General features: G+C 35.4%; 1 protein-coding gene across 3 annotated transcripts in view; it reads right to left on the bottom strand.

Annotated features, from left to right (window-relative positions):
- CDH10 (cadherin 10) overlaps positions 1 to 13,091 on the bottom strand; it is a 186,834-nt gene that overhangs the window by 110,813 nt on the left and 62,930 nt on the right. For all 3 annotated transcript variants that reach the window (XM_061393821.1, XM_061393819.1, XM_061393820.1), the window contains exon 2: positions 6,401 to 6,756. In XM_061393821.1, coding sequence (XP_061249805.1) covers positions 6,401 to 6,631 — 231 coding nt within the window. In that variant the 5' untranslated portion in view covers positions 6,632 to 6,756. The remainder of the gene's footprint in view (positions 1 to 6,400; positions 6,757 to 13,091) is intronic.

The raw sequence follows: 13,091 nt of genomic DNA, 5'->3' as shown, positions 1-13,091 counted from the left end.
GTGAGGTGGCCAAAGTACCGGAGTTTCAGCTTTAGCATCATTCCTTCCAAAAAAAATCCCAGGGCTGATCTCCTTCAGAATGGACTGGTTGGATCTCCTTGCAGTCCAAGGGACTCTCAAGAGTCCTCTCCAACACCACAGTTCAAAAGCATCAATTCTTCAGCTCTCAGCCTTCTTCACAGTCCAACTCTCACATCCATACATGACCACTGGAAAAACCATAGCCTTGACTAGACAAACCTTTGTTGGCAAAGTAATGTCTCTGCTTTTGAATATGCTATCTAGGTTGGTCATAACTTTCCTTCCAGGGAGTAAGCATCTTTTAATTTCATGGCTGCAGTCACCTATTTCAGGCTTTTGCCATCTGTGTGGTATCTAAGACAGAAAGGGTCCCATAACTTTCTGTTATCCTGCCAATGCAGGAGGTGTAGCAGACACACCAATATTTTATAATAACCTATAAGGGAAAAGAATCTGAAAAAGAATATATATGTGTGTGTGTATATATATATATGCCCTTTGCTATATACCTGAATCTAACACAACATTATAAATCAACTATACTTCAATAATAATAATTTTAAAAAATCTATCACCAGGAAAAAAAGATTCTATGTGTCAAATGTATTCTGCATTTAGAGAATGATGACATCAATGAGACTATCAGGTCTGAATCACTTGGAGGCCCCAAGAATCTCTTTCATGTGTCCATATGGTATATTTTTACATTAAATCAAGAAGTTAGACAGTTGTCCTAATTGTTCATTAAAATTATTATGTTTTTACTTCCTAGAGTGAATTATTTTATTGATACTATGCTGACTCAAAATCAGATTTATTGTTGCTCAATTATGTTATTAAGTTTTTGGTGTTTGGGGATCTTTCTCATTCTCTGCCTTTGATTAAAAATATATTTTTAACATGTTTTTCTCAACTTCAGAATAATTATTATATAAACTGAAAAATTTGGACAGTAAATAGAATTAGTAATTCACTTAGAACTGTGTGTTTATTACAGCTCAAAGTAAATTCAAGCATATCTAGCTTAATGTCATTATTTGAATTTTTGGAAGCCTAGAGATTTGAATTTAGAGCAACTGAAACAGGCAATGAAAATCTGTGATAAGCTATATGTAAAACAAAAATTAAACTAATAAAAATAGTTGATAAACACAATGTTTCTCAAATCTTAAATTGGGGAATTTAAAAATGTTCATAGGATGCTGAGATATAAATGCAGCATAGAGCAAACTAGATACTTGAAGTTCAAGTTTTAAACCCCTTTTTTTGGAAGGTAGAGAAAGGTTAGCAGACACTATCCCATCTTAAAGGTCAATACTGTGATTATTTCACTGAAAAAAAAAACTTATGCAAAATGTATTTTGGTTTAGAATATATTTGATTAAATTATTTAGAGGAAAAGATTTTTTTTTTTATCACTGAGAGGTGAACAAAGAAATGCTTTGAGTTCATCATGGGTTTAGCTAGTTTCTTAATAAAAGCCATGGCAGTAGCAATTCCACCACTGGCTTTCTTCTTTTTTTTCTCAGTCTTCCTTTATTTCTTCTTATTCTTTTTAATTTTTCTTAATAAATGGGCTTTTAAATGCTTATACACTTCACATTTATAATGTAATCATATAAAATTAAAAATATAATGTACATTTGTTATTGTTTAGTTGCTAAGTTCCCTCCAACTCTTTTGTGATCCCACGGACTGTAGCCCACCAGGCTCCTCTGTACATGGTATTTCCCAGGCAAGAACACTAGAGTAGGTTGCCATTTCTTTCTCCAGTGGATATTCCAGACCCAGGGATTGAACCTGCATCTCCTGCATTAGCAGGCAGATTCTTTACCACTGAGGCACCAGGGTAGCCTATAATGTTGTACATTAATATAATATATACATTATATATATATATATATGTATATATATATATATATACAGTATATATATATATATTTTTTATTTTGGGGGGGGCTCCAAAATCACTGCAGATGGTGACTGCAGCCATGAAATTAAAAGATGCTTACTCCTTGGAAGGAAAGTTATGACCAATCTAGATAGCATATTCAAAAGCAGAGACATTACTTTGCCAACAAAGTTCCGGCTAGTCAAGGCTATGGTTTTTCCTGTGGTCATGTATGGATGTGAGAGTTGGACTGTGAGGATGGCTGAGCGCCGAAGGATTGATGCTTTTGAACTGTGGTGTTGGAGAAGACTCTTGAGAATCCCTTGGACTGCAAGGAGATCCAACCAGTCCATTCTGAAGGAGATTAGCCCTGGGATTCTTTTTGGAAGGAATGATGCTAAAGCTGAAACTCCAGTACTTTGGCCACCTCACACAAAGAGTTGACTCATTGGAAAAGACTCTGATGCTGGGAGGGATTGGGGGCAGAAGGAGAAGGCAACAACAGAGGATGAGATGGCTGGATGGCATCACTGACTCGATGGACATGAGTCTGAGTGAACTCCAGGAGTTGGTGATGGACAGGGAGGCCTGGTGTGATGCAATTCATGGGGTTGCAAAGAGTCGGACATGACTCAGCGACTGAACTGAACTGAATATATATATAATGTACATTATAGGCTACCCTGGTGGCTCAGTGGTAAATATATAAATATATATTTATATATAATGCAAAACCACTGATATGATCATTCAATAGATGAGAAAATGAAGGCTAGAAGAAGTTAACTGATTTAACCACTGAGAGAGAAAAATAGTGGCAGTAACAAGGATATACATGAGTGTTTAGACTGGCAGTAACATGTTTTTCCTAAGCTTTCTTCTGCTTTAACCCAATGAGTACTAAGGGGTTCTTTCCCTTGCTTTAATTCTGTAAGCAGTAATGGGTTTTTATCTAAAAAATTATATGCCATCCATTTTTTTACAGGATCGATTGACTGTTTTACAGGCTTCCCTTGTGACTCAGCTGGTAAAGAATTTGCCTGCAGTGCAGGAGACCTGGGTTTGATCCCCTGGAGAAGGGAAAGGCTACCCACTCCAGTGTTTTGACTGGAGAATTCCAGGGACTGTATAGTCCATGGGGTTGCAAAGAGTCAGACACTACTGAGTGATTTTCACTTTCTCATTTGCTCACATTGGCTGCTTGGTATTTAAATGTTCCCCCTCTTTATGCATGTGCTTTTCAGTTTTGTCCTCAATTCCCCATTGTAAGTCTCTTCACTGGCTTTACTCAGAGCTCCCACTATATTTCCCACAACAATGGAGTGTCTGTCAACGTCTTCCCATGTGTCTAGTAATTGGGACAATTATAACTTCTACCTCTAAACTAAACTATTCATTGAATCACTTAGCATCAATATCACATATTTACTTTAAACAAACTAAAAACTAGAACCAGAATTTCTGAAAGGATGAATATGTAATACATTTATTATAAGTAATGTTGGAAAGAATATCTAGGAAATTTCAAAAAAAATTATATCTCATGAAGAGAATATATCTTAGCTTCTTATTATATTCATTAAAATGCACATTTAAAAATATTCTATGTTGCATATTATCTTTTTTGCATACACACATTGATATGTTTATCTCTGAAATAAGATCTTTATATAAGTAATTAATGCAATATAAACATTCAGTGATAATACACATATATACTATATATATTATATTGTACAATGCAATATAATATATATATCATATATATATAGACAAGTATATATAATACACATATATACTATAGGCAAGGGACATTTAAAGATAGGTATCTCACAGGTTGGGCTTCCCTTGTAGCTCAGTCATTAGAGAATCCACCTAAAATGCAGGAGACCTGGATTCAATTTCTGGGTCGGGAAGATCCCCTGGAGAAGGAAATGGCCACCCATTCCAGTACTCTTCCCTGGAAAAGCCCATGGATGGAGGACCCTGGCAGGCTACAGTCTATGGGGTTGAAGGAATCAGACATGCCTGAGACTAAGCATACACACTCACAGATCACTACAGGAATAAATGATAGAAATACAAAATGGACTTGAAATATAAGCTAAATAACAGATGCTCTGAATATCACAAGTCAAGTCAGAGTTACAACATTGAATATATTTACTTCTGTTGATCTGGTAGCTCAGGACACATAGAAGAAACTGGTGAGCACATTCTTTAAGTTCCTTATGATTCTACTTATTAAAGAGTTTTCTGACTTGCTTTTATAGAGCAGACTATGGAAGCAGCATTTGAGTTGTTTATCAAAATGCATATGTCTTTTAAGTATTTACCGGCTTTAATACCCCTTAGTAATGTAAATTCTACATTAGTGTTCCCCACCAAAGAGCTAAGTGGTACCAGACCACTCTAAGAATTCAGTTCAATACAACTCAGGTTAATCCAATCAACTAAATATTAAAATCTAAGAGATAGAAAAGGAGATATGAAAAAAAAAAAGAAAAGGAGATATGAAGTTCTTGATTTCAAGCTATTGATATTCTTTGGAGAGAGAACAAATGAAAGCACATAAAGTAGCTTGACTATCACAACAGCACATAATGCAATTCAATTTAGCAACATTTATTACTCATTAAGGACTAGAGGAAGGAAAATCTATGCAAATAACTGCTATGTCTAGGAAGAACCAAACGAAACCATTTATAGTTTCTATGGATCAAATTTCAGTTATTATATTTTCATGTGGTTGGTTTCATAAACTGAAAGTTGCCTATTGCAGCAACCATAAAATTTGCCTTCACCTCCTGATCTCAGGCATTTGATCAGATGACACCTGTGATAAGTCCACTACTGCTTGCTTTCTGGTAAAATTGCTTAGGTTGCCATTTCTTTTTTTCTCCTTCCAGTCAATATGACATTTAACATTTAATGCCATCATTCTTATATTGCCAGAGATTTTAAAAGGATTGAAATAACTGGAACATGAAAAACATACCAAAGTATTTAAAAAATCAATGAACATATATTTTCTCAAATTCTTTTTCTTAGAAGACAAAAACTTCAAGCATGATTTTAATTATGTGAATGACTCTACTGAAGTTTCAGTTCAGTTCAGTTCAGTCGCTCTTTGCGACCCTATGAATTGCAGCACACCAGGCCTCCCTGTCCATCACCAACTCCTGGAGTTCACTCAAACTCATGTCCATCGAGTCGGTGATGCCATCCAGCCATCTCATCCTCTGTTGTTGCCTTCTCCTTCTAACCCCAATCCCTCCCAGCATCAGAGTCTTTTCCAATGAGTCAACTCTTTGTGTGAGGTGGCCAAAGTACTGGAGTTTCAGCTTTAGCATCATTCCTTCCAAAGAACACCCAGGACCGATCTCCTTTACAATGGATTGGTTGGATCTCCTTGCAGTCCAAGGGACTCTCAAGAGTCTTCTCCAACACCACAGTGCAAAAGCATTAGGTTGATGCAATAAATGCTAACACAATCATGGAGCTATCCTAATTTTATAGTCTTTGCTTGGGCTATAAGAACATTTGATTATGTCTGTTTGCCTTTTGTGAGTGTGTTTAACTTTTTTTTCCCTTTAACATAGTTTCATAAACTGTCCATAAAAATAATAACACCATTAAAAGAATTATTTCTTTAAGAAATTACCTAATTTTGATTAGATTCAGATAGTGTTAAGAAAGAAAACTGAAATTAATACAACTCAGTGTATAAAAGCATTGTTACTTTTGTCACACTTATCCTTCCATTCCTAACCACAGATCATTTTCTTCCCAAACTTTTATAACTGAACAGCATGAAATCTCATTTGAGATTAGAAAGCTCCTGATTAGAAAACTACTTTTAAATGCTTGTCTTTCCATTTGTTTCTTCCTTACATAAATGTCCCCATGGTAGGACTTTAGAAAAATAAGTAACATTAATATCTGGAATATTATATCTGGAATTATATTATATTACATTATATCTGGCATATTATATCTGGAATTTTCTTAGAAGTAAGTATTTTTTTGGCCTTAGGTCGTGTTTCTAATGACATTTGCTTTCTCATTCTGCAAAATATCAAAGAACTTCTAAATACATCTTTTCTTCCTCACTAAAGTCAACAGCAATGAGACTATATGTGTAATATTCATGCATTGTCAATTTAAGTGACTAGATTGACATATAGTTTTCTTCCAATCATTGATTTTTAAATACAAATTCTGAAATTGCAATTTTGTTACCTCTAATCCACGAGGTTTTAGGCAGAATTAATTCTAGTAAGTGAACTCTACATTTATCATTCCATATTCGTTACATAGTTTTTAATTTATAATTTGTATTCCATAATCAAATATTGCTTTAGGAATATCTAAAGAATAAAATTTGTAAGAATGGTAATTTTTATAAACTTCAAGTATTCCTTATGAGACATATATACATACACATATAAAAGAATGTAAATATTTGCAATTTCAATACAGACTTACCTTGCCTACATATTGATAATCAGATCCTGTATATTCCTCCAGTAAGAAAAATTGATTCCACATCCAACCACGCTTTTGACGATGAAGTATTTTGCCATCACTCCTCGGTACACGTGCACCTAAAATTCTTTTCTGAGGCACAGGAGTCCTTCTGAACATTATCTCTGGAGAACAGAAATGTGGCAGGCATACCCAGAGTAGAAATAGTAGCAAAAATTGATATATTGTCATAGTTCACTTCTTGACAATTTCCAACGTGGATGAAGAAAAAGCAGTCTTATTTTATTCTGTTGAATTTTACTGTATTTCAACTGGTTTCCAACATTTCATCAATGTTTTGGACATGTTTCCAAAAGCTTCAAAAAAACAAACAGATAAAAGTCAGTTGACAACATTATGAATGTTACCTGTCACTTTAAATTTAATGTGACAAAGATTAATTAATGATAGCAACCAAAATATTTACCTTCCCTCTCTTACATAAAGTAATTGCTAGTTTTGGAGACATGACTTGTCTAGTAAGATGTCTATAATATAAGAAAAGATGATTGCAAATAATTTCAAGCAAATTCCAAAGAAAGGACATATTAAGCCTTATTTTTTTTTTCCTTTTGGAACTTTACTAGTTTTTAGGAATTATAACCCCTGTATAGAGTGGAGATGTAGTTAATTTTACATATCAACTTTCCCAGAGTAATTTAACATAAATTAAAATTTTGAAAACAAAAGTTTTTTTAATAACTACAGGAAATAGGCACTTATCATGCAATGCAGTGATATTTAAATAAATTTTTTTAAACAGCAGCACAGTTTCTTCAATTTTCATCCACCTCAAAGATAAAAGTAAAGCCAAAATTAAAAAAAATCTGAGTGTCTTCAGCTGAAGACTTTTCTTTTCTCCTTTCTTAGGTAGATCTGTGAAACAAATAGAGCTTCCTAGAGCAAAAAATACAAATCACAACTACAGTAAATCAACATGTGACATAATTTACAGTATTGTCTATAAGGATTTAATCATTCTGAAAGTTCCAGCATTGATACATTTACACAATGTATCACCACAGACTTGCCCCTATGCTAATCTGGAATTCCAGGATGCCCCAGCCTTCTCACTGCTCCCCACCTGCAATTATTTCTTCTCAGCAGTGTATCTCCGGTAAATCCTGTGTGTGTGTGTTACTTATTCAGTCATGTCTGACTGCGAACCAATGGACTGTAGCCCACCAGGCTCCTCTGTCCATGTTATTCTCCAGGCAAGAATACTGGAGTGGACTGCCATTCCTTTAACCAAGGGATCTTCTCAACTTACGGATGAATCCAAGTCTCCTGCATTTCAGGCAGATTCTTTACTGTTTGTTTTACCATTTGAGCTACCCAGGAATTACTTCCGGTAATCCCACTGCAATGTAAATCAGATCACGTCACTTTTCCACACAAAACACTCTGATGGTTTCACACCTCATTTTGATAAAAACCCAGCATCTCATGCTGCTGCTGCTAAGTCGCTTCAGTCGTGTCCGACTCTGTGCGACCCCATAGACGGTGGCCCACCAGGCTCCCCCGTCCCTGGGGTTCTCCAGGCAAGAACACTGGAGTGGGTTGCCATTTCCTTCTCCAATGCATGAAAGTGAAAAGTGAAAGTGAAGTCGCTCAGCCGTGTCCGACTCTATCGACCCCATGGACTGCAGCCTACCAGGCTCCTCCGTCCATGGGATTCTCCAAGCAAGAGTACTGGAGTGGGGTGCCATCTCCTCTCTGACCTCATGCTATACTTCAATCATCAGGTCACTACTCAAAATTGACTCTTTTCCAGCCAAAGTGTCCCTCTTGCTTCAGCCTGCAACATACCTCATATACCCCTCTCTTCAACCAGGACCTCTACATTTTCTCTCCAACTGGAATGTTTTTCCATGTAGTTATCCACATAGGTAGAGCCCCTGTTTCCTTTGGATTTTTCTTGAAACCTCCCCTAATATTTTCTAGATCTCAATACACATGTTTTTTATTTATTTATTTATTGTATTATTTATTGTGCACATATTCTGTCTGTCATCATGAAAAAAAAAGGAATTTTGCTCTTTTCCTTGCTATTGTTTTCACAGTACCTAGAACAGACTCTTGCACATGGTATATGTTCATTAAACAATCTGATTGAATGAATGCATGAATTATATATTGATTCAAACATCTGAGCATCATTAACTCCTCTATAAAGTTAAGCCCAAATATTTAGGTATGAAAATAATCTTTTCAAATCATAATTACTTTTATTCTTTGTTTATATTATTCTTAAGCTATTTTTATTTAAAAATTTCCTATTTTCTTTTTATTTTCAGTTAGTTATGCATTTTATTTCAGGATATGATAAAATATAACAAAAAGTGATTGGGAGACCAAAAATGTTATAAAAAGTGGTTGGAGGACCAAGAGGATTGAGTTTCATTTCTTTAATATGACAATGTATTCTTAAGTGCTCCAGCATTTACATGTATGGTTTCATTCACAAAGATTTCTAAGCAATATATTTACTTATTTGTGTGTTTGTTTTATTATTCAGATGATTTAAAGGTTAATGCAAATATGCTTCAGAAGTAAGATTAATGATGAAGCAGTATTTCCCCAGAGTGTATTAAATGACTGTGGAACTCCCTACAGCACATGAAGCATTCAACATGACAGATATAACCTGTATTAAAATCTGTCATGTAATGCTATACTTGGGAGAAAGGAAATTATCTGATGCATAAAATGGTTTTACATCACAAAGTACTGACTTTACAGAAACTCAGATTGATTGGATTCTAAGTAATAGGAACATTTACCAAAATGATATTTGACTTTTTAAATGCATCAGAACATGCTAGACAGTATTCTCCAGAAATTTATACTCATTCCTAAGAGTTAGAGGAGAGTTTGCATAATTGAGGGTTTCTTTTATCTTCTATGAAAGCTTTAAAACTTATTGAAGCAAGATTCTCATTTCAACTCTTTTTTTTTTTTCAATTTAAAACTATTTGCTAGCACTTGCTATATTGATTATTTTCAATACAATATAACTTTTACCTATAAGTTTAGAAGCTTAACTATCAATATTTTTAGGAAGGAGGATGAGGACATTGCATTTTTAAAAGTTGTTAGTAAACAATTGGAGCTATATATATATACACATATATACCATTTTTCTTTATTATTTTAGTTTCTATTATTTCATAAAATATTTTCTGAAGAATATATAGTTAAATGCATTTTAATACTGATTTAAGATGTTTGAGAGTTGGACTGTGAAGAAAGCTGAGCATCAAAGAGTTCATGCTTTTGAACTGTGGTGTTGGAGAAGACTCTTGAGAGTCCCTTGGACTACAAGGAGATCCAACCAGTCCATTCTAAAGATCAGTCCTGGGTGTTCTTTGGAAGGAATGATGCTAAAGCTGAAACTCCAGTTCTTTGGCCACCTCATGCGAAGAGTTGACTCATTGGAAAAGACTCTGATACTGGGAGGGATTTGAGATGGCTGGATGGCATCACTGACTCGATGGACGTGAGTTTGAGTGAACTCCAGGAGTTGGTGATGGACAGGGAGGCCTGGCGTGCTGCAATTTATGGGGTCACAAAGAGTCAGACACGACTGAGTGACTGAACTGAAGATAATTATAATATATTTAAATATATTTTCCATAAATGTATTTGATAAAACCATCTCAAGCAATGACAAGATTAAATAAAAATACATTTAACCATGACTAATTAGATATGAATTTATTTCATTAATAGATTGGGCTTTTGGTCTCATATTTAAAAATCTCTGCATAACTTTAAGGTCAAAAACATTTTCTCTCATATTTTCTTTTAGAAGTTTTATAGTTTAAGTTCTTAGCATGTATGGTCCAATTTGAATCAAGCTTTGTATATGGCTCAATATATGAATTGCAGTTTGATGTTTTGCTTATGAATATCCAATTTTTCTAGCACCATTTGCTGAAAAGTGCATCCTTTCTCCACTGAATTGCTTTTGTAACTTTGTCAAAAATCAGTTGTATATCTATGTGTGTTTATATATTTTTGGACTCATATATATTTGCTTGTTTGTTCATCTTTATACCCATAGAACATTCTCTTGATCACTATAATTTGTAAGTCTGAAAATCAAATAATCTTAGTTTTCCAACTTTAGTCTTTTAATTTTCTTTTTTTTTGGTTATTATAGAACTTCTTGCATTTTCCATTAAATGTTATAGTTACCTTGCATTTTATATATAAAAATCTGTGGGGATATTAATGGGGATTACGTTGAATCTATAGATAAATTTGAGAAAAGTGAACATCATAATGACATTGACTCTCCTGAGTTATGAACACTATATGTGTCTTTCAGTCATGTTTTATAGATTTCAGTATATAAGCCTTTTCCACCTTTTGTCAAATATAACCCGAGTGTTTTCATTTTTTTCATGCTAACACTTTATCACATTTTTGTTTTTAACCACTTTTTTGAGGTGAGATTGAAATATAAACACCTGAAATATTCATTGTATACAACTTGATGAGTTTGGACATTTTTAAGAGGAAATACAGACACATCCGAGTCTGGCATGAGTATATGATTATTATAGACTTGTATCCAGATATATAAAGAATTCTCAAAATCAACCATCCAAAAACACAAAACCCAATAAAAATTGGAAGAAGATTTGAATTGACAAGAAGACAGAGGGCAAAAAATATATTGAAAGATATTCAACATCATTCATCATTTGAGAAATTTAAACTAAAATGACTGATGACTCGCATACGTCCGTGAGGATGAGGAGGAATGGGAACTCTTTTACACCTTTGATGGGATTGTCAAATAAGATAAACTGTTTGAAACACAGTGTAGTAAGTTGAAAAATGGCCCCTCAAAGATGTTTATATCCTGAATTCTAAAATATGGATCTATATATATGCTTCTTTACAGGGTAAGGAAACTTTAGGGATATGGTTCACTGAAAATCTTGGGGATTTAGGAGATTATCCTGGATCATTTAGACAAAATCAAGGGTGGCTCAGACAGTAAAGAAACTGCCTGCAATACAGGAGACCTGGGTTCAGTCCCTGGGTTGGGAAGATCCCCTGGAGGAAGGAATGGCAGCCCACTCCAGTATTCTTGCCTGGAAAATCCCATGGACAGAGGAGCTTGTGGGGGCTACAGTCCATGGGGTCACAAAGAGTCACTTTGTGACACAACTGAGTGACTAGCACTTTCATTTTCTTTCAATATCATCACAGGTGTTTCCCAGGTGGTGCAGTGCTAAAGAATCTGCCTGCCAATTCAGGAGATTTAAGAGACACAGTTTCAATCCCTAGGTCAGGAAGATCAACTGCAGTAGGAAATGACAACCCGCTCCATTATTTTTGCCTGGAAACATTCCATGGATAGAGGAGCCTAACAGGCTACAGTTCATGGGGTTGCAAGAGTTGAACATGACTGTGGACACGACTAAGCAACTGAACACACACATACAAGGTAATCAGAGGGGGCCTCATAAGAGGGAGGCAGGAGGATCAGTCAGTAAAAGAGATGATCACAGATGCTGGAGGATAGAGTGTCCCAAGTAAGAGTGCAGTAGCTAAGGATTACAGGCCACCCTGGAAGCTAAAGAAGCCAAAGAATGGATACTATCCTGGAGCATCGCCCTCCCCTCCACCCAGGCAGAAATCTTGATTTTAGACTTTTGACCTCTTGCTGTTGTTCAGCTGCTAAGTTTTGTCCAGCTCTTTTGTGACCCTGTGGACTGTAGCCCACCAATCCCTTCTATCCATGGAATTCTCCATGCACAAATAATGGAGTGGGTTGCCATTTCCTTCTCCAGGGAATCTCCCTGATCCAGGGATCAAATGCATGTCTTCTGCATTGGCAGGCAGATTCTTTACTACTGAGCTACCAGGGAAGCCCTTTTGATCTCTAGAAATCTAATAGATACATCTGTAATATTTTAAGTCATTCCGTTTGTGAGTTGTTACAGTACCAATAAGATAAGCAGATTTAGACATTTATGCAAGTGGAATAAAGGATATTCATCTAAAATGTGCATAGGGAAAGGCTAGAGAAAAGTCAATGTCACAGGTGAATGGATAAACTAATTGTGTTATATACAATGGAATGTTACTAAGCAATTAAAAAATAATGATATTTTAAGTTCATAAGCAAGGAAGGAGCTTAGAAAAATACCACTCCATCCTAAAAACAAAGATAACCTGAACAAACTTAAAAAATTAACAACTCTTCTTGGATTCATAACAATGGAGGGGGACTTCGGGACTACTGCCTCCATGATTGAAGATAGATAAATGAACAGAAGGAAGAGCGGCTTAACTGACCAGAGACTCATGAGCAGAAATCAGCTGGAACCAGTAATGGAGTGGCAAACCTGAACTGTAATTGATAAACTGCTGGAGGTTCAGTGAGGATGACTCGGAGATTTAAAAACTCCAAGGGGAAAGTCCTCAACATGGTGAGATTTACCATCAAGAACACCTCCAAATTTCCACAGTAAATATCAGAAAAATCCCCTTGTGTTTCCCCAGGGAGAGGGTAAAGGAAATATTTTTACATATGTCAGATCATTCTACTCTTAATAAGGCCAGCCCTCAAGGGAAACTAGTCAACAAGAGCCTAACCTGCTGGAGTACTGCCCATGTGCAGTCACTTCAG

This window comes from Bos javanicus, chromosome 20 (assembly GCF_032452875.1).
Source record: "Bos javanicus breed banteng chromosome 20, ARS-OSU_banteng_1.0, whole genome shotgun sequence".
NCBI classification, from domain to species: Eukaryota; Metazoa; Chordata; class Mammalia; order Artiodactyla; family Bovidae; genus Bos; species Bos javanicus.
The sequence above is the reverse complement of the archived record's forward strand: the minus strand, read 5'-3'. Positions and strand labels throughout refer to the sequence as shown.